The sequence below is a fragment of the Bombina bombina genome, unplaced genomic scaffold (genome assembly GCF_027579735.1).
Source record: "Bombina bombina isolate aBomBom1 unplaced genomic scaffold, aBomBom1.pri scaffold_1170, whole genome shotgun sequence".
Taxonomy (NCBI): Eukaryota; Metazoa; Chordata; class Amphibia; order Anura; family Bombinatoridae; genus Bombina; species Bombina bombina.
Genome location: NW_026512931.1, coordinates 23,347 through 43,072, shown reverse-complemented (window position 1 = coordinate 43,072; position 19,726 = coordinate 23,347). Strand labels below are relative to the sequence as shown.

The window sequence follows — 19,726 nt, the reverse complement described above, 5'->3', positions numbered from 1 at the left end:
GGTGTCTTTCTCGTCATTTTTCCTGGCATTCTTTTAGAATACCGAGAATTTTACAGTTTCTTCAGGATGGTTTAGATAAGGGTTTGTCCGCAAGTTCTTTGAAAGGACAAATCTCTGCTCTTTCTGTTCTTTTTCACAGAAAGATTGCTATTCTTCCTGATATTCATTGTTTTGTACAAGCTTTGGTTCGTATAAAACCAGTCATTAAGTCAATTTCTCCTCCTTGGAGTTTGAATTTGGTTCTGGGAGCTCTTCAAGCTCCTCCGTTTGAACCTATGCATTCATTGGACATTAAATTACTTTCTTGGAAAGTTTTGTTCCTTTTGGCCATCTCTTCTGCCAGAAGAGTTTCTGAATTATCTGCTCTTTCTTGTGAGTCTCCTTTTCTGATTTTTCATCAGGATAAGGCGGTGTTGCGAACTTCTTTTGAATTTTTACCTAAAGTTGTGAATTCCAACAACATTAGTAGAGAAATTGTGGTTCCTTCATTATGTCCTAATCCTAAGAATTCTAAGGAGAAATCGTTGCATTCTTTGGATGTTGTTAGAGCTTTGAAATATTATGTTGAAGCTACGAAATCTTTTCGTAAGACTTCTAGTCTATTTGTTATCTTTTCCGGTTCTAGAAAAGGCCAGAAAGCTTCTGCCATTTCTTTGGCATCTTGGTTGAAATCTTTAATTCATCTTGCCTATGTTGAGTCGGGTAAAACTCCGCCTCAGAGAATTACAGCTCATTCTACTAGGTCAGTTTCTACTTCCTGGGCGTTTAGGAATGAAGCTTCGGTTGACCAGATCTGCAAAGCAGCAACTTGGTCCTCTTTGCATACTTTTACTAAATTCTACCATTTTGATGTATTTTCTTCTTCTGAAGCAGTTTTTGGTAGAAAAGTACTTCAGGCAGCGGTTTCAGTTTGAATCTTCTGCTTATGTTTTTCGTTAAACTTTATTTTGGGTGTGGATTATTTTCAGCAGGAATTGGCTGTCTTTATTTTATCCCTCCCTCTCTAGTGACTCTTGTGTGGAAAGATCCACATCTTGGGTAGTCATTATCCCATACGTCACTAGCTCATGGACTCTTGCTAATTACATGAAAGAAAACATAATTTATGTAAGAACTTACCTGATAAATTCATTTCTTTCATATTAGCAAGAGTCCATGAGGCCCGCCCTTTTTTTTTTTGTGGTGGTTATGATTTTGTATAAAGCACAATTATTCCAATTCCTTATTTTATATGCTTTCGCACTTTTTTATCACCCCACTTCTTGGCTATTCGTTAAACTGAATTTTGGGTGTGGTGAGGGGTGTATTTATAGGCATTTTGAGGTTTGGGAAACTTTGCCCCTCCTGGTAGGAATGTATATCCCATACGTCACTAGCTCATGGACTCTTGCTAATATGAAAGAAATGAATTTATCAGGTAAGTTCTTACATAAATTATGTTTTTTTTAGTAGACAACCCAAAGTATTGATCTAGGCCCATTTTGGTATATTTCATGCCACCATTTCACCGCCAAATGCGATTAAATACAAAAAATCGTTCACTTTTTCACAAATTTTTTCACAAACTTTAGGTTTCTCATTGAAATTATTTACAAACAGCTTGTGCAATTATGGCACAAATGGTTGTAAATTCTTCTCTGGGATCCCCTTTGTTCAGAAATAGCAGACATATATGGCTTTGGCGTTGCTTTTTGGTAATTAGAATGCCACTAAATGCCACTGCGCACCACATGTGTATTATGCCCAGCAGTGAAGGGGTTAATTAGGGAGCATGTAGGGAGCTTTTTGGGGTAATTTTAGCTTTAGTGTAGTGTAGTAGACAACCCCAAGTATTGATCTAGGCCCATTTTGGTATATTTCATACCACCATTTCACCGCCAAATGCGATCAAATTAAAAAAAAACGTTAAATTTTTCACAATTTTAGGTTTCTCACTGAAATCATTTACAAACAGCTTGTGCAGTTATGGCACAAATGGTTGTAAATGCTTCTCTGGGATCCCCTTTGTTCAGAAATAGCAGACATATATGGCTTTGGCGTTGCTTTTTGGTATTTTGAAGGCCGCTAAATGCCGCTGCGCATCACACGTGTATTATGGCTAGCAGTGAAGGGGTTAATTAGGTAGCTTGTAGGGAGCTTGCAGGGTTAATATTAGATTTAGTGTAGAGCTCAGCCTCCCACCTGAAACATCAGACCCCCTGATCCCTCCCAAACAGCTCTCTTCCCTCCCCCACCCCACAATTGTCCCCGCCATCTTAAGTACTGGCAGAAAGTCTGCCAGTACTAAAATAAAAGCTATATTTGTTTTTTTGGTTGTTTTTTTTTAAAGCATTCTTACATATGCTGCTGTGTACTATCCCCCCTTAGCCCCCAACCTCACTGATCCCCCCCCCAAACAGCTTCCTAACCCTCCCACTCTAACTTAATGGGCGCCATCTTGGGTACTGGCAGCTGTCTGCCAGTACCCAGTTTAGAAGAAAAAAGGTTTTTGTTTTACATTTTTTTAACTTTTCTGTAGTGTAGCTTCCCCCCACACAAAAACCAACCCCCCACCCCTCCACGATCTCTTTTTGTGCTTTTTTTTTTTGTGTGCTTATGGCACTTTTAACTTTATACTTTTTATAAATTTTCCGTAGTGTAGCGGTCCCGCCCCCGATCCCGCCCCCCTCAACGTCACACGGCACACCGATGGCCGCCCACCCACCAACGATACCGGCCATCGATGTCCGGTGCAGAGAGGGCCACAGAGTGGCTCTCTCTGCATCGGATGGCCATGTAAGGTTATTGCAGGATGCCTCCATATCGAGGCATCACTGCAATAACCGGAAAGCAGCTGGAAGCGAGCAGGATCGCTTCCAGCTGCTTTCCACACCGAGGACGTGCAGGGTACGTCCTCAGGCGTTAACTGCCTTTTTTTTGAGGACGTACCCTGCACGTCCTCGGTCATTAAGGGGTTAAAGAGACATAAAAACCCACAATTTTTTCTCTCATGATTCAGATAGAGCATGCGATTTTAAACAACTTTTTATAATTTACTTCTGTTATTAATTTCTTCATTTTCTTGGTATGTATTGTTGAAAAGCAGGGACGTAAGTTTAAGAGCCTGTCAATCTCTATATGGCAGCAGATTTGCAAGAATGTTACCCATATGCAAGAGCACTAGATGGCAGTACTGTTGCCTGTCACGTAGTGCTCTAGACACCTACCTAGGTATCCCTTCAACACAGAATAACATGGGAACTAAACAAATTTGATAATAGAAATAACTTCTTTTTTTTTTCAAATTACATGCTCTGTCTGAATCACAAAGGAAAATTCTTGGGTTTTCATATCCCTTTAATTAGGTAGTTTTTATGTAGCTTCATGATTTGGTGAGATTTTTTACATTGCTGCAAACTTTTTTTTTTTTTCTTTTTGCCTTAGAGTTTTTATTTATTTAAATTTTTATAGATTTATATTGAGTTTACAAACTTTTACATAACCATATTAACATTTTCGGTGTCATGTTGACATGAAATAGTCATTTAACAAGTTAATTTACACAAATAAGACAGTGTAAGAGAACCATTACAGTCTTAGCCACACTTAGTAAACAGGAACTAGTGATAGGCATTGTCAACATAAACCATAAATAATCATACAACTAAATCACAATATTAGAACTTTCTTCACAAACCAATCTACCTAATGAGACCTCTCAGCTCATATAGGTTATCTAGGAAAAAATCATGAATACATAATAATCAAGTCCCGATTAGCTGATTACAGCCAAGTATCTCAATAAGTCTTCTAAAATATGGACAGAACAGTAAAATAAGTAAATCACACTCTTGTATGAATTATGAAATGACACATAAAATGCAATTTTAAATTATTTTTTTTTTCTTTTCTTTTCTTCTTACCTTAGAGGTAAATGGCCTGTCGCTGTCAGGGCAAATGGGCATCTGCTGCTGAATTCTGAGAAGGTAGCGTATGTGTAAAAAACCCCTGCAGTTTCTCTATCATTTTATGTTTTTCTTAGATGGGATACATGGTTATGTTTTTTTTTTTATTTTAGTTTTTGTTAAGTTATGCATTAGTGGAACATTTTTTTTTCAGTGTTCTACATTGATTTTTTTTGTTGTTGTCAGATGTCCAAGTCTACAGGAAACTTCCTAACCTTAACTCAAGCAATTGACAAGTTTTCTGCTGATGGTAAGTACATCTTAATGCAATGTGTCTTTCATGCACATTACAATCACTTGTTTAATTTTTAATCTTTTTTTTTTTACATTTTTATTTGCTATCATCAGCGCGGAAGCAGATATCCAATGGCTTCAGATTTTGCACTGTTGACTTTCCTGTAATGATACCTCCCAGCATTTATTTCTGGCTTTCAAGGACTCAGGAGGTGCAGGCTTTGTCGAGAGGGGCTGGGTCATGTGTGAACAGTGGGTGGATCATGGGCATGTCTGGGTTGTTGGTGGGTGTATCAAGTTGGTCCTTAAGCAGTAAAAATATAGTCTCTTAAAACAGTGCTGGGAAATCCATGCAATTCAGGAGATATGGCTGTCTCAATGAGGTGGTGTTTCCACCTCTAAACCAATAGCCATGCTAGCATACAGAACGGTGTTATATGATATCACTTCATTGAGAGCAAGGAGGCCGTGGCACAGAAAGGGTAAGTTTACCACCCTTTTTTTCCCTACAAACTGATGACTGAAAATCCTGTTTATTTTTAGTGATGGTAAATCCGAATGTTTTTTTTAAACACTCAGATTTACAATCACTTTAATTTATCAGATTCTCCTTGGAATCCTTTTTGAAACTTGGCTACTTTCATGAGAGCATACTGAGGTAGGCTCTAGGGGTGTACATGTTTCTTGAGCACTATATGCACAACATTGTTATAAATACATTTTAATTGCACTGCTGCTATATAGTGCTAATACACGCACACCTCTGAGCCTTCCTTAGTATGTGGTCATGGAAAGGAGCTAAAGGGACATTAAAACTGCTGAGTACAACTACAGTAGAATGGTTACTGCTCACCATGATATTGGTTTACCTCCTGTGCCTGTATCTGTCTTCAAAGTAATTCTCTTATTTTAACCCCTTACAAGTATTAGTTAGTGAAGCTCTGCATATTCACACTGGGCGCCACGATCTTGGAGCTTATATTTGTTACGTAAATTTTAAACTTTGCAAAAAACTGCAAAAATATAACCCTTCTGCTCTGTGTTATATGAGCTAAACTAAAGTGAAAAGTACTGCTGTAAAAAAGTCTGTAACATCACAGATCTGTGCAAGTGCACTGCGGCTCCCAGTATAAACTGCAGGGCTTTACCAACTGGCTTCTGTAATGAGTTAAAAAAAGAACAGCTTTAAACAGAGCTGCAGATACAGGAGGGAAAACAATAGCATACTACCGTAGTTTGTACCCAGCGTTTTAATGTCCCTTAAGTTTCGGTAATGGATACTAAGAGAAATTATAACTAGGAATATCTGACAAACATTTTACCATGACACAAGTAAATATTATAAACAATCTTATCTGGTTATGTGTGGGGGGTTTTGCATTGAGTTATCATGTTTACATGAAGATAAAGAACTATATAATCTCATACAAAGCAATACATGGCATTTGAAGACACATGTCTGAGGTTTCTAAAGCCTTTTTTTTTCCTAAGATATGGTGAGTCCACGGAATCAATTACTAGTGGGAATATCACTCCTGGCCAGCAGGAGGAGGCAAAGAGCACTACAGCAAAGCTGCTATATATGTTACTTCCCTTACCCATAATCCCCAGTCATTCTCTTTGCCTGCGGTGCAGGTGGAGGTGAAGTTTTGATGCCTTGTCTGTTCCTATTAAGACCGATACTCCTCTTGAGGAGATCCAGGACAGGATTAAGGCTCTTAAAGGGACATGAAACCCAAATTTTTTCTTTCATGATTTATACAGAGCATACAATTATAAACAACTTTCTAATTTACTTCTATTATCTATTTTGCTTCATTCTCTTGATAATCTTTGCTGAAAAGCATATCTAGATATGCTTAGTAGCTGCTGATTGGTAGCTGCACATAGATGCCTACTCCTGATTGGTTCACCGTGTGCATCGCTATTTCTTCATTAAAGTATATCTAAAGAATGAAGCAAATTAGGTAATAGAAGTAAATTGGAATGTTGTTTAAAATTATATTCTCTACCTTAATCATGAAAGAAAATGTTTGGGTATAGTGTCCCTTTAAGTTAGCCAATTCCTAGGTCATTAAACTAGGAGCAAAAATGTCTGGTTTTGCGGTTCTAGTTTGCAGAGCCCTTTGGTTAAAATCCTAGTCTGCGGATGTTTCTTCTAAGTCAAAGTTATTAGCTATTCCCTACAAGGGTAATACCTTGTTTGGGCCTGGTTTGGCTGAAATTATTTCAGATATCACAGGAGGAAAGGGATCTTTTCTTCCTCAGGATAAGAAGAATAAGCAGAAAGGGTGTCAGAGTAATTTTCGTTCCTTTCTTAACTTTAGAGGTGAACCCTCTGCTTCCTCTTCCAAGCAGGATCTATCCAAGTCTTCCTGGAAGTCTGGTCAGTCTTGTAACAAGGGGAAACTGTCTAAGAAACCTGCGGCTGACTCCAAGTCAGCATGAAGGGTCGGCCCCCTATTCAGGATCAGATCTAGTAGGGGGCCGGCTTTCTCAATTTGCTCAGGCTTGGATACGAGATGTCCCAGACTTGTGGGCCATAAAAATTTGTATCTCAGGGGTACAAGATAGAATTCATGACGTTTCCTCCCAGAAGCAGGTTTCTTCTCTCAAGATTATCTGTAGACCAGATAAAGAGAGAGGCGTTCTTAAATTTATATCAAGGATCTTTTTGCCCTGGGAGTTATAGTTCCAGTTCCTCCGCAGGAACAGTGTCTGGGATTTTATTCAAATCTGTTTGTGGTTCCCAAGAAAGAGGGGACTATCAGATCTATTTTAGACCTAAAGTGTTTTAACAAGTTCCTCAGAGTACCGCTCTTCAAGATGGAGACTATACGTTCCATTCTTCCTTTGGTTCAAGAGGGTCAGTTTATGACAACCATAGACTTAAAGGATGCGTACCTTCATGTTCCCATTCACCGGGATCATCACAAGTTTCTAAGGTTTGCTTTCTTTGACAATCACTTTCAGTTTGTGGCTCTTCCATTGGGCCTTGCCACAGCTCCCAGAATTTTCTCAAAGATTATGGGGGCTCTTTTGGCAGTGATCCGGTCTCGGGGCATTGCAGTAGCACCTTATCTGGATGACATTCCGTCTTTTTAACAAGCAAACTCTCATACAGAGATCTTGTTGTCTTTTCTTCGCTCCCACGGTTGGAAGGTGAATCTGGGAAAGAGTTCTGATTCCAGTCACGAGTAGTGTTTTTAGGGACCATAATAGACTCCCTACTAATAAAGATATTTATTTTTTAAGACACAATGAGTCCACGGATCATCTTAATTTCTAATGGGATATTCACCTCCTGGTCAACAGGAGGCGGCAAAGAGCACCACAGCAGAGCTGTTAAATAGCTCCTCCCTTCCCTCCCAGTCATTCTCTTTGCCTACGTTAGTGATAGGAAGTAGTAAAGTGAGGTGTTAGATAAGATTCTTCAATCAAGAGTTTATTATTTTTGAAGTAGTGCAAGATTGTGCTGCTTTGTCCTGGGGTGTAGCCGTAGTCCATATCAGTCTCTTCAGTAGAGCTTTGGTGGCTTTAAAGCAATGGGAACTTGTGGGACATAATTCTCACTGCGCCTCCCATATATTATTGCTGCCCTAATTCTGAAAACCTGAGGAATATTTAGTCAGGAATTTAATTTTCTTCACAGGTCCATGTGGGGGATAGGACCCCTTAAACCTGGTTAACTGCCTTTGCTGTCAGGCAGACATTTGGGTTAAGTGCTTTATTATTTTTCCTGGGACTCTTAGAGGAAAATGAGCACTTTTCTTTATTTCTATTATTGCATAAAGGGCTTACAATGTTAGGCACTTTATTAAGGGACAAGAAGACTCTCATAGTCTGAAAGTAAAGGACAGCGTGTTACAGGCCCTGGGGCTGGGAGATTAGCTTTTAAATGGTGGTTCTTTGTTATGGCGTTTATTTTATTAAGAAATAACGTCCGTGTGAGTGTTGTTGCGATGGCCACGCCCACAATGGGCGGATCATTTGTATTGCACGCCTTTTCTCTGTGTCTCTTCCTGTGGGCAGTACAAAGTCAGGAGACAGACCGGGTTGTTTTCCCTGCCTAGATACGCATGTTTTCTGTCAAGTGCAGGCATTTCTAGGTACAGAGGATTGCTGAATTGTTCCTCTATCGAATCCGGATTGCTTGCCAGGACGGAGAGAGAGGCTCCGGTCTTGCAGTCAGGTAGGCACCTCAGCAGAGCTGCTGAGGTGTAGGGGTGTCATTATTTTTTGTCTGAGTGTTTTAAGACGTTTCTCACACGCAGTAAAAAAGTTACACTTTTACATTTAAAGTGACAGTAACGTTTTTTACATTTAAACTTTTTTTTGTCAAAATTAGTTTTTATTGTACATTTATATTATTGGCATTCAGTATGGACCCAGAAGACTTGCAAAGTGTTACTTGCTCCTTGTGTTTGGATGCAAATGTGTAACCACCAATCCCTTTCTGTCCCTCATGTATTGAGAGGACTTTATTTTTCCTGAGCAAATCCTTTTTCAAGCGGATGCTGTTCAAGAGTCTAATGATGAGATTCAGGGTACGACGCAGCTTTCTCCCCAAACGTCCCAAATATTACCGCCCGCTCAAGCAGTGCCCTGTACTTCTGCGACTGTGACTCCACGGTAGTGGTTGTCCCTATGAAGTCTAGTAAATTGGACAGATATTTCGAAGTTCCTTCTTACTCAGACGCATTTCCTGTACCAAAGCGAGCTTCGGAGATCATTACTAATGAATGGGAGAGACCTGGCATTCCTTTATCCCCCTCTCCTATTTTTAAGAAGATGTTTCCCATAGCTGACTCCTTCAAGGAGGCTTGGCAAATGGTTCCTAAAGTGGAAGTGGCAGTTTCCACCTTAGCCAAGAGAACTACTATTCCCATAGAGGATAGTTGTGCTTTCAAAGATCCTATGGACAAAAAATTAGAGGGTTTACTTAAAAAGAATTATGTTCATCAGGGTTTGCAATGGCAGCCAGCTGCGTGCATTGCCACTATCACTAGTGCGGCAGCATATTGGTTTGATGCTCTATCTGAATCTATCAGAACTGAGACTTCTTTGGAAGAGATCCAAGACAGGATAAAAGATTTGAAGCTGGCTAATGGTTTTATTACGGACGCTTCCCTTCAAATTATTAAATTGGGAGCTAAAATTTTGGGGTTTTCTATTCTGGCACACAGAGCCTTATGGTTAAAGCCTTGGTCTGCGGATGTATCATCTAAGTCTAAGCTTCTAGCGATTCCTTACAAGGGGAAGTCCTTGTTTGGACCTGGCCTCACGGAAATTATCTCTGATATCACGGGAGGTAAGGGTCATCTCCTACCTCAGGATAAGAGAAACAAACAAAAAGGGTGACAGAGTAATTTTCATTCCTTTCGAAATTTCAAGGGAAATTCTTTCTCTTTCTCCTCTAAGCAGGAACAATCTAAGCCTACATGGAGACCCAACCAGTCTTGGAATAAGGGTAAACAATCCAAGAAGCCGGCTACTGAATCCAAATCAGCATGAAGGGCATGCCCCCAATCCGGGACCGGATCTGGTAGGGGGCAGACTTTCCTTCATTCAGGCTTGGGTTCGGTACGTTCAGGATCCCTGGGCAATAGAAATAGTGTCTCAGGGATACAAATTGGAGTTCAAAAGTTTTCCTCCCAGAGGCAGGTTTCTTCTTTCAAGAATATCTGTATACCAGACAAAAAGAGAGGTGTTTTTACATTGTGTAGAAGACCTCTCCACCCTGGGAGTAATTGTTCCAGTTCTGGAACAGGGTCAAGGGTTTTATTGCAATCTGTTTGTAGTTCCCAAAAAGGAAGGAACCTTCAAACCGATTCAAGACCTCAAAAATCTAAACAGATTTCTCAGAGATCCGTCATTCAAGATGGAAACTATTCGTTCCATTCTTCCTATAATCCAGGAGGGTCAGTATATGACAACTGTGGATTTAAAGGATGCATACCTTCATGCCCATAGTTTCTAAGGTTTGCCTTCCAGGACAAACACTTCCAGTTCGTGGCGCTTCCTTTCGGCCTGGCCACTGCTCCCAGAATTTTCACAAACGTTCTGGGGTCTCTGTTGGTGGGACTGCGGTCAAGGGGCATTGGAGTGGCACCTTATCTGGACGACATTCTAGTCCAGGTGCCATCTTTTCAACAGGCAAGATCCCACACCGACATAGTGTTATCTTTCCTGAGAACTCACGGGTGGAAGGTGAATGTGAAAAAGAGTTCCCTAGTTCCAGATACAAGAGTCACCTTCTTGGAAACCATAATAGACTCATTGTCTATGAAGATTTTTCTGACAAAAGTCAGGAAATCAAAGATTATCGATACTTGTCTAGTCTTTCAGTCCACTCCTCAGCCATCAGTGGCTCAGTGCATGGAGTTAATTGGGCTGATGGTGGCAGCAATGGACATCATCCCGTTTGCTCGGTTCCATATCAGACTTCTGCAGTTAAACATGCTCAGGCAGGAGATTATGCGGATTTGTCTCCTCGAATAACTCTGGAGCAGGAGACAAGAAGCTCTCTTCAATGGTGGTTGTCTCTGGATCATCTCTCCCAGGGAACCTACTTTCGCAGACCATCCTGGTTGGTCGTGACAACAGAAGCCAGTCTTCTGGGGTGGGGAGCTGTCTGGGGCTCTCTCAAGGCTCACGGAGTTTGGACTCAGAGTCTGTTCTTCCCATAAATATTATAGAACTGAGGGCAATCTTCAATGCCCTTCTGGCCTGGCCCCAGTTAGCCTCACACCGGTTTATCAGGTTCCAGTCGGACAATATAACTTCAGTGGCTTACATCAATCATCAGGGAGGAACGAGGAGTTCCTTAGCGATGACATAGCTAACCAAAATAATTCAGTGGGTGGAAGCTCACTCTTGTTACCTATCGGCGATCCACATCCCAGGGGTGGACAACTGGGAGGCGGATTTCCTGACAGGCAGACTTTTCATCCGGGGGAGTGGGAACTCCATCCAGAAGGGTTTTTCGATCTGATTCTCAAGTGGGGTCAGCTGGGATTGGATCTCATGGCATCCCGACGGAATGCCAAGCTCCCGAGATACGGGCCGAGGTCCAGGGACCCCCAGGCGGAGCTGATAGATGCTCTAGCGGCCCCTTGGACCTTCAGTCTAGTATACCTTTTTCCTCCGTTTGCTCTTCTTCCTCGGGTTATTGCTCGAATCAAAGAAGAGAGGGTGTCGGTGATCCTCATAGCACCGGCCTGGCCGCGCAAGATTTGGTATGCGGATCTGGTGGAGATGGCATCTCTGCCACCCTGGAGACTTCCGTTGAGGAAGGACCTTCTAATACAGGGACCCTTCCTTCACCCAAATCTAGTTTCTCTGAAGCTGACTGCTTGGAGATTGAATGCCTAATTTTATCCAAGCGGGGGTTTTCTGATTCGGTCATAGAGACCATGATTCAGGCACGTAAACCTATTACTAGAAGGATTTACCATAAGATTTGGTGTGAATCCAAGGGTTACTCATGGAGTATAGTTAGGATTCCTAGAATTTTGTCTTTTCTCCAAGAAGGTTTGGAGAAAGGTTTATCGACGAGTTCCCTAAAGGGTCAGATCTCGGCTTTATCTATTCAATACTTTTGTCAGGCCTGTGTTTAAACCAGTTACTCCTCCATGGAGTCTTAATCTTGTTCTCAAAGTTCTTCAAGGGGCTCCATTTGAGCCTATGCATTCCTTAGATATTAAGTTGTTATCTTGGAAGGTTTTATTTCTTGTTGCTATTTCCTCTGCTCGTAGAGTATCAGAGCTCTCGGCGTTACAGTACGAGTCACCTTACCTTATTTTCCATTCTGACAAGGTAGTTTTTCGTACTGTTAGGATTTCTTCCTAAGGTTGTTTCTGACAGGAACATTAGTCAGGAGGTTGTTGTTCCTTCTTTGTGTCCTAATCCTTCTTCTCAGAAGGAACTTCTACACAATTTGGATGTGGTCCGTGCTTTAAAGTTTTACTTGCAGGCGACTAAGGACTTTTGTCAGTCGTCTTCTTTGTTTGTCATTTTTTCGGGAAAACATAAGGGACAGAAAGCTACAGAAACTTCTTTCTCTTTGGCTGAAGAGTATCATACGTTTTGCTTATGAGACTGCTGGAACAGATTTGCAAGGCTGCAACTTGGTCCTCTCTGCAAACTTTTTCAAAATTCTATAAATTTGTCACTTTTGTTTTGGCTGCTTTTGGGAGAAAGGTTCTTCAAGCAGTGGTGCCTTCCGTTTAGGTTCCCTGTCTTGTCCCTCCCATATCATCTGTGTACTCTAGCTTTGGTATTGGATCCCATTAGTAATTAAGATGATCCGTGGACTCGTGTCTTAAAAAAGAAAAGAAAATTTATGCTTACCTGATGAATTTTATTTCTTTTTTGACAAGATGAGACCACGGCCCGCCCTGTTCTTGTAAGACAGGTTTTTTATTTTATAAATGTCAGACACCTCTGCACCTAGGCTTTTCGAATGACTGGAGTGGGAGGGAAGGGAGGAGCTATTTAACAGCTCTGCTGTGGTGCTCTTTGCCCCCTCCTGCTGACCAGGAGGTGAATATCCCATTAGTAATTAAGATGATCCGTGGACTCATTGTGTCAAAAAAGAAATACATTTATCAGGTTAAGCATAAATTTTCTTTTCTGACAGAGGTCAGAAAAACAAAGGTTTTCGACTCTTGTCTTGTCCTCTCCTCGGCCGCTAGTGGCTCTATGTATGGAGGTTATTGGTCTGATGGTAGCTTCCATGGACATCATTCCGTTTGCTCGGTTCCATCTCAGACCTCTGCAGTTATGCATGTTAAGGCAATGGACTATGTGGATCTGTCTCCGCAAATGGTTCTGCAAATGGTTCTGGATCAGGCTACAAGGGACTCTCTTCTGTGGTGGTTGTTTCAGGAACACCTCTCCCAGGGAACTTGCTTTCGCAGACCTTCCTGGGTGATCGTGACCATGGATGCTAGCCTTCTAGGTTGGGGAGCAATTTGGGGGTCATCGAAGACTAAGGGTCTTTGGACTCGGGAGGTGTCAGTTCTCCCTATAAACATTCTGGAATTGAGAGCGATTATCAATGCTTTACTGGCCTGGTTCCAGTCGGACAACATAACATTGGTGGCGTACATCAACCACCAGGGGGGAATTCTGAGTTCCTTGGCCATGACAGAGGTGGCCCTGATAATCCAGTGGGCGGAGTCTCACAACTGTTGTCTTTCTGCGATCCACATCCCAGGAGTGAACAATTGGGAGTCAGATTTTCTGAGCCGACAGACCTTTTATCCGGGGGAGTGGCAACTCCATCCGGAAGTATTTTCCAGTTTAATCCTCAATTGGGGGCAGCCAGAACTGGATTTCATGGCTTCTCGACAGTATGCCAAGCTTCTGAGGTACGGCTCGAGATCAAAGGATACACAGGCTTTCTTGATAGATGCTCTGGCAGTCCCTTGGAATTTCAGTCTAGCTTATATATTTCCTCAGACACACACAAGCAGATGATGATATGAAAATATGGAGACTCCAACAAAAAAAGACTAAGCAGTTAATTAGGAAGGTTAAAGCTCATGCAGAAGAGAAGATAGCACAGTCAGTAAAACATGGGGACAAAACATTCTTTAGATTTATCAGTGAAAGAAGAAAAAATAAGGTAGGAATAGTAAAATTGAAATCAGTTGATGGTAGAATAATAAAAGGAGATAAGCAGATTGCAGACTGTCTCAATGATTACTTCTGTTCTGTTTTCACAAAAGATTGTGAAGATACAATGTCTACATTAAGGGATGCTACGAAAAATAGAAACAAGCTTAACAGTAATCTTTTTACAGAGGATGAGGTTTTGTTAGCGTTATCAAAAATAAATGTTAAAAAGGCAGTGGGTCCTGATAATATTCATCCAAGGGTTTTAAAAGAACTTCGATCAGTGCTAACTGTCCCATTAACTGATCTGTTTAATCAGTCACTTAACAGGAGCTGTCCCAGATGATTGGAGAATAGCAAATTTAATACCTATTCATAAAAAGGGCAGTAGAGAAGAATCTGGCAACTACAGGCCAGTTAGTTTAACTTCAGTAGTAGGGAAGTTAATGGAAAGCCTCTTAAAAGAAAGAATTATGACTTACATAAAGACAAACAATTTAGAGGACCAAAATCAGCATGGTTTTACTTCAGGGAGATCATGTCAGACTAATCTAATTGACTTCTTTGATTATGTAACAAAAGTATTAGACAAGGGTGGAGCAGTTGATGTAGCATATCTAGATTTCAGCAAAGCATTTGACACCGTCCCACACAATAAACTAATTCACAAACTGTATCTCCTTGGTCTAGATTCAAAAATTGTGAACTGGGTGGAATGCTGGCTTAAGGACAGAAAACAAAGTGTCTTAGTAAATGGAGTTCATTCAGCAGAGGGGGCTGTTACTAGTGGTGTTCCTCAGGGGTCAGTTCTGGGGCCTGTTTTGTTTAACATATTTATCTGCGATATCAGCAAAGGGCTACAGGGGAAAGTATGTCTCTTTGCAGATGATACAAAAATTTGTAACAGAGTGGATGTTCCAGGGTGGGGGGGGGGTAGACAAAATGAGAAGTGATATACAACAATTGGAGGATTGGACAAACGACTGGGATCTAAAGTTTAACACAGCAAAGTGTAAAATAATGCATTTAGGGAAGAAAAATCCAAATGTTAATTACAGACTCAATGACACTTTACTGACTGTTACAGATGAGGAACAGGACTTGGGAATTATTATTTCAGATGATTTAAAACTTAGTAAACAATGTAGTAATGCAGCGAGTAAGGCTAGCAGAATGCTTGGATGTATTGGTAGAGGTATTTGCAGCAGAAATAGTAAGGTTCTTATGCCACTTTATAGATCATTAGTTAGGCCTCATCTTGAGTATTGTGTGCAGTTCTGGAGGCCATATCTTCAGAAGGATATTAACAAACTTGAATCTGTGCAAAGGAGGGCTACCAAAATGGTACATGGTCTAAAAAATAAAACTTACCAGGATAGGCTCAGTTACCTAAATATGTATAGCTTAGAGGAGAGAAGGGAAAGAGGTGATATGATAGCAACTTTCAAGTACATTAAAGGGTTTAGTAAAACTGAGGTTGTGGGTATTTTACATAAAATGGAAAATTCAAGAACAAGGGGTCATGAGCTCAAGCTAAAGGGTAGTAGATTCAGGAGTAATTTGAGGAAGCACTTCTTTACAGAAAGAGTGATTGATTTATGGAATAAACTTCTTCAAGAGGTAGTAGCAACAAACACTGTGGGGGACTTTAAAAATGCATGGGAAAAGCATAAGGCTATTCTACGAACTAGATAAGTTTATACTGTTAGGTAAGGTCGGGCAGACTTGCTGGGCCTATGGCTCTTATCTGCCGTCAATATCTATGTATCTATGTTCCCTCTCCTGCCAAGAGTCATTGCTCGGATCAAGCAGTCGTGATTCTCATAGCGCCGGCGTGGCCTCGGAGGATCTGTTATGCAGATCTAGTGGAAATGTCATCTCTACGTCCGTGGAGACTCGCTCTGAGGAAGGACCTTCTACTTCAGGGTCCTTTTCTTCATCCAAATCTCGTTTCTCTGAAGATGACTGCTTGGAGATTGAACGCTTGATTTTATCTGAGCATGAGTTTTCAGAGTCGGTCATTGAGACCATGATTCAGGCTCGTATGCCTGTGACAAGAAAGATTTACTATAAAATATTGTGTAAATATCTGTATTGGTGTGAATCCAGAGGCTACTCTTGGAGTAGAGTTAGGATTCCTAGAATTTTGTCTTTTCTTCAGGAGGGTCTGGAGAAGGGTTTGTCAGCTAGTACTCTGAAAGGTCAGATTTCTGTGTTGTCTATTTTATTGCATAAGCGTTTGGCGGATTCACCAGACGTGCAATCTTTTTGTCAGGCCTTGGTTAGGATCAGGCCTGTGTTTAAGCCCGTTACTCCTCCCTGGAGTCTTAACCCTGTTCTTAGAGTTTTACAGCGTGCTCCGTTTGAACCTATGCATTCCTTAGATATTAAGATGTTATCTTGGACGGTTTTGTTTCTTGTTGCTATTTCTTCTGCTCTGAGAGTTTCGGAACTCTCGGCTCTGCAGTTTGATTCTTCTCATCTTATTTTTCTTTCTGATAAGGTGGTTCTACGTCCTAAATTAGGTTTCCTACATATGGTTATTTCAAACAAGAATATTAATCAGGAGATCGTCGTTCCTTTTTTGTGTTCTAATTCTTCTCCTAAGGAGCGTTTGTTGCACAACCTAGATGTTGTGCATGCTTTGAAGTTTTATCTTCAGGCGACTAAGGACTTTTGTCAGTCTTCTGCTTTGTTTGTTTTTCTGGAAGCGCAAGGGTCAGAAAGCTTTGGATAAGGAGTATTATTCGTTTGGCCTATGAGACTGCTGGACAGCAACCTCCTGAGAGAATCGCTGCTCATTCCACAAGGGCTGTTTCTTCTTCCTGGGCATTTAAAAATGAAGCTTCTAAGGAACAGATTTGCTAGGCTGCAACTTGGTCCTCTTTGCATACTTTTTCAAAGTTTTATAAATTTGATACTTTTGCCTTGACTGAGAATTCTTTTGGAAGAAGGGTTCTTCAGGCAGTGGTGCCTTCTGTTTAGGTCTACCTGTCTTTTCCCTCCCTTATCATCTGTGTCCTCTAGCTTGGGTCTTGATTCCCACTAGTAATTGATGATTCCGTGGACTCACCATATCTTAGGAAAGAAAAACATAATTTATTTAAGAACTTACCTGATAAATTAATTTCTTTCTTATTGGCAAGAGTCCATGAGCTAGTGACATATGGGATATACAATCCTACCAGGAGGGGCAAAGTTTCCCAAACCTCAAAATGCCTATAAATACACCCCTCACCACACCCACAATTCAGTTTAACGAATAGCCAAGCAGTGGGGTGATAAAGAAAGGAGTAAAAAGCATCAACAAAGGAAATTTGGAAATAATTGTGCTTTATACAAAAAATCATAACCACCATAAAAAGGGTGGGCCTCATGGACTCTTGCCAATATGAAAGAAATGAATTTATCAGGTAAGTTCTTACATAAATTATATTTTCTTTCATGTAATTGGCAAGAGTCCATGAGCTAGTTACATATGGGATATCAATACCCAAGATGTGGAGTCTTCCACTCAAGAGTCACTAGAGAGGGAGGGAATAAAAATAAAAACAGCCATATTCCGCTGAAAAAATTAATCCACAACCCAAAAAAATAAGTTTATTTCATTTTTGAAAGAAAAAAACTTAAAACAAAAGCAGAAGAATCAAACTGAAACAGCTGCCTGAAGAACTTTTCTACCAAAAACTGCTTCCGAAGAAGCAAATACATCAAAACGGTAGAATTTAGTAAATGTATGCAAAGAGGACCAAGTCGCCGCTTTGCAAATCTGATCAACTGAAGCTTCATTCTTAAAAGCCCACGAAGTGGAGACTGATCTAGTAGAATGAGCTGTAATTCTTTGAGGCGGGGCCTGACCCGACTCCAAATAAGCTTGATGAATCAAAAGTTTCAACCAAGAAGCCAAGGAAATAGCAGAAGCCTTCTGACCTTTCCTAGGACCAGAAAATAAAACAAATAGACTGAAAGTCTTCCTGAAATCTTTAGTAGCTTCCACATAATGTTTCAAAGCTCTTACCACATCCAAAGAATGTAAGGATCTCTCCAAAGAATTCTTAGGATTAGGACATAAGGAAGGGGAACAATTTCTCTACTTAATTGAAAAGAAGTCCGCAAAACTGCCTTATCCTGATGAAAAATCAGAAAAGGAGACTCACAAGAAAGAGCAGATAGCTCAGAAACTCTTCTAGCAGAAGAGATAGCCAAAAGGAACAACACTTTCCAAGAAAGTAGTTTAATGTCCAAAGAATGCATAGGCTCAAATGGAGGAGCCTGTAAAGCCTTCAGAACCAAATTAAGACTCCAAGGAGGAGAAATTGATTTAATGACAGGCTTAATACGAACTAAAGCCTGTACAAAACACTGAATATCAGGAAGTATAGCAATCTTTCTGTGAAATAAAACAGAAAGAGTGGAGATTTGACCTTTCAAGGAACTTGCAGACAAAACCTTATCCAAACCATCCTGAAGAAACTGTAAAATTCTAGGAATTCTAAAAGAATGCCAGGAGAATTTATGAGAAGAACACCATGAAATGTAAGTCTTCCAAACTCTATAATAAATCTTTCTAGAGACAGATTTACGAGCTTGTAACATAGTATTAATCACTGAGTCAGAGAAACCTCTATGACTTAGAACTAAGAGTTCAATTTCCATACCTTCAAATTTAATGATTTGAGATCCTGATGGAAAAACGGATCTTGAGATAGTAGGTCCGGCCGTAACGGAAGTGGCCAAGGCGGGCAACTGGACATCCGAACCAGATCCGCATACCAAAACCTGTGTGGCCATGCTGGAGCCACCAGCAACACAAAAGACTGTTCCATGATGATTTTGGAGATCACTCTTGGAAGGAGAACTAGAGGCGGGAAGATGTAAGCAGAATGATAACACCAAGGAAGTGTCAGTGCATCTACTGCTTCCGTCTGAACATCCCTGGACCTGGACAGGTATCTGGGAAGTTTCATGTTTAGATGAGAGGCCATGAGATCTATCTCTGGAAGACCCCACATCTGAACAATCTAAGAAAACACATCTGGATGGAGAGACCACTCCCCTGGATGTAAAGTCTGGCGGCTGAGATAATCTGCCTCCCAATTGTCTACACCTGGGATATGCACCGCAGAGATTAGACAGGAGCTGGATTCCGCCCAAGCAAGTATCCAAGATACTTCTTTCATAGCTTGGGGACTGTGAGTCCCACCCTGATGATTGACATAAGCCACAGTTGTGATATTGTCTGTCTGAAAACAAATGAACTGTTCTCTCTTTAGCAGAGGCCAGAACTGAAGAGCCCTGAGAATTGCACGGAGTTCTAAAATATTTATTGGTAATCTCGCCTCTTGAGATTTCCAAACCCCTTGCGCTGTCAGAGATCCCCAAACAGCTCTCCAACCTGAAAGACTTGCATCTGTTGAGATCACAGTCCAGGTTGGCCGAACAAAAGAAGCCCCATGAACCAAACGATGGTGATCTATCCACCATGTCAGAGAGTGTCGTACATTGGGATTCAAGGATATTAATTGTGATATCTTTGTATAATCCCTGCACAGTTGATTCAGCATGCAAAGCTGTAGAGGTCTCATGTGAAAATGAGCAAAGGCGATGCTGAAGTCATGAGACCTAAAACTTCCATGCACATAGCCACTGAAGGGAATGACTGAGACTGAAGGTGCCGGCATGCTGCGACCAATTTTAAACGTCTCTTGTCTGTTAGAGACAGAGTCATGGACACTGAATCTATCTGGAAGCCTAAAAAGGTGACCCTTGTCTGAGGAATCAAGAAACTTTTTGGTAAATTGATCCTCCAACCATGTTTCCGAAGAAACAACACTAGTTGATTTGTGTGAGATTCTGCAGTATGTAGAGACTGAGCTAGTACCAAGATATCGTCCAAATAAGGAAACACCGCAATACCCTGTTCTCTG

General features: G+C 40.9%; 1 protein-coding gene across 1 annotated transcript in view; it reads left to right on the top strand.

Moving 5' to 3' along the window:
• Positions 1-19,726, top strand: part of LOC128644606 (leucine--tRNA ligase, cytoplasmic) — a gene marked incomplete at both ends in the record, with an annotated part of 60,199 nt that overhangs the window by 18,027 nt on the left and 22,446 nt on the right. Inside the window, 2 exon segments of the mRNA XM_053697151.1 lie at positions 3,908-3,965; positions 4,131-4,194. Of these exon segments, the coding sequence (XP_053553126.1) occupies positions 3,908-3,965; positions 4,131-4,194 (122 nt within the window).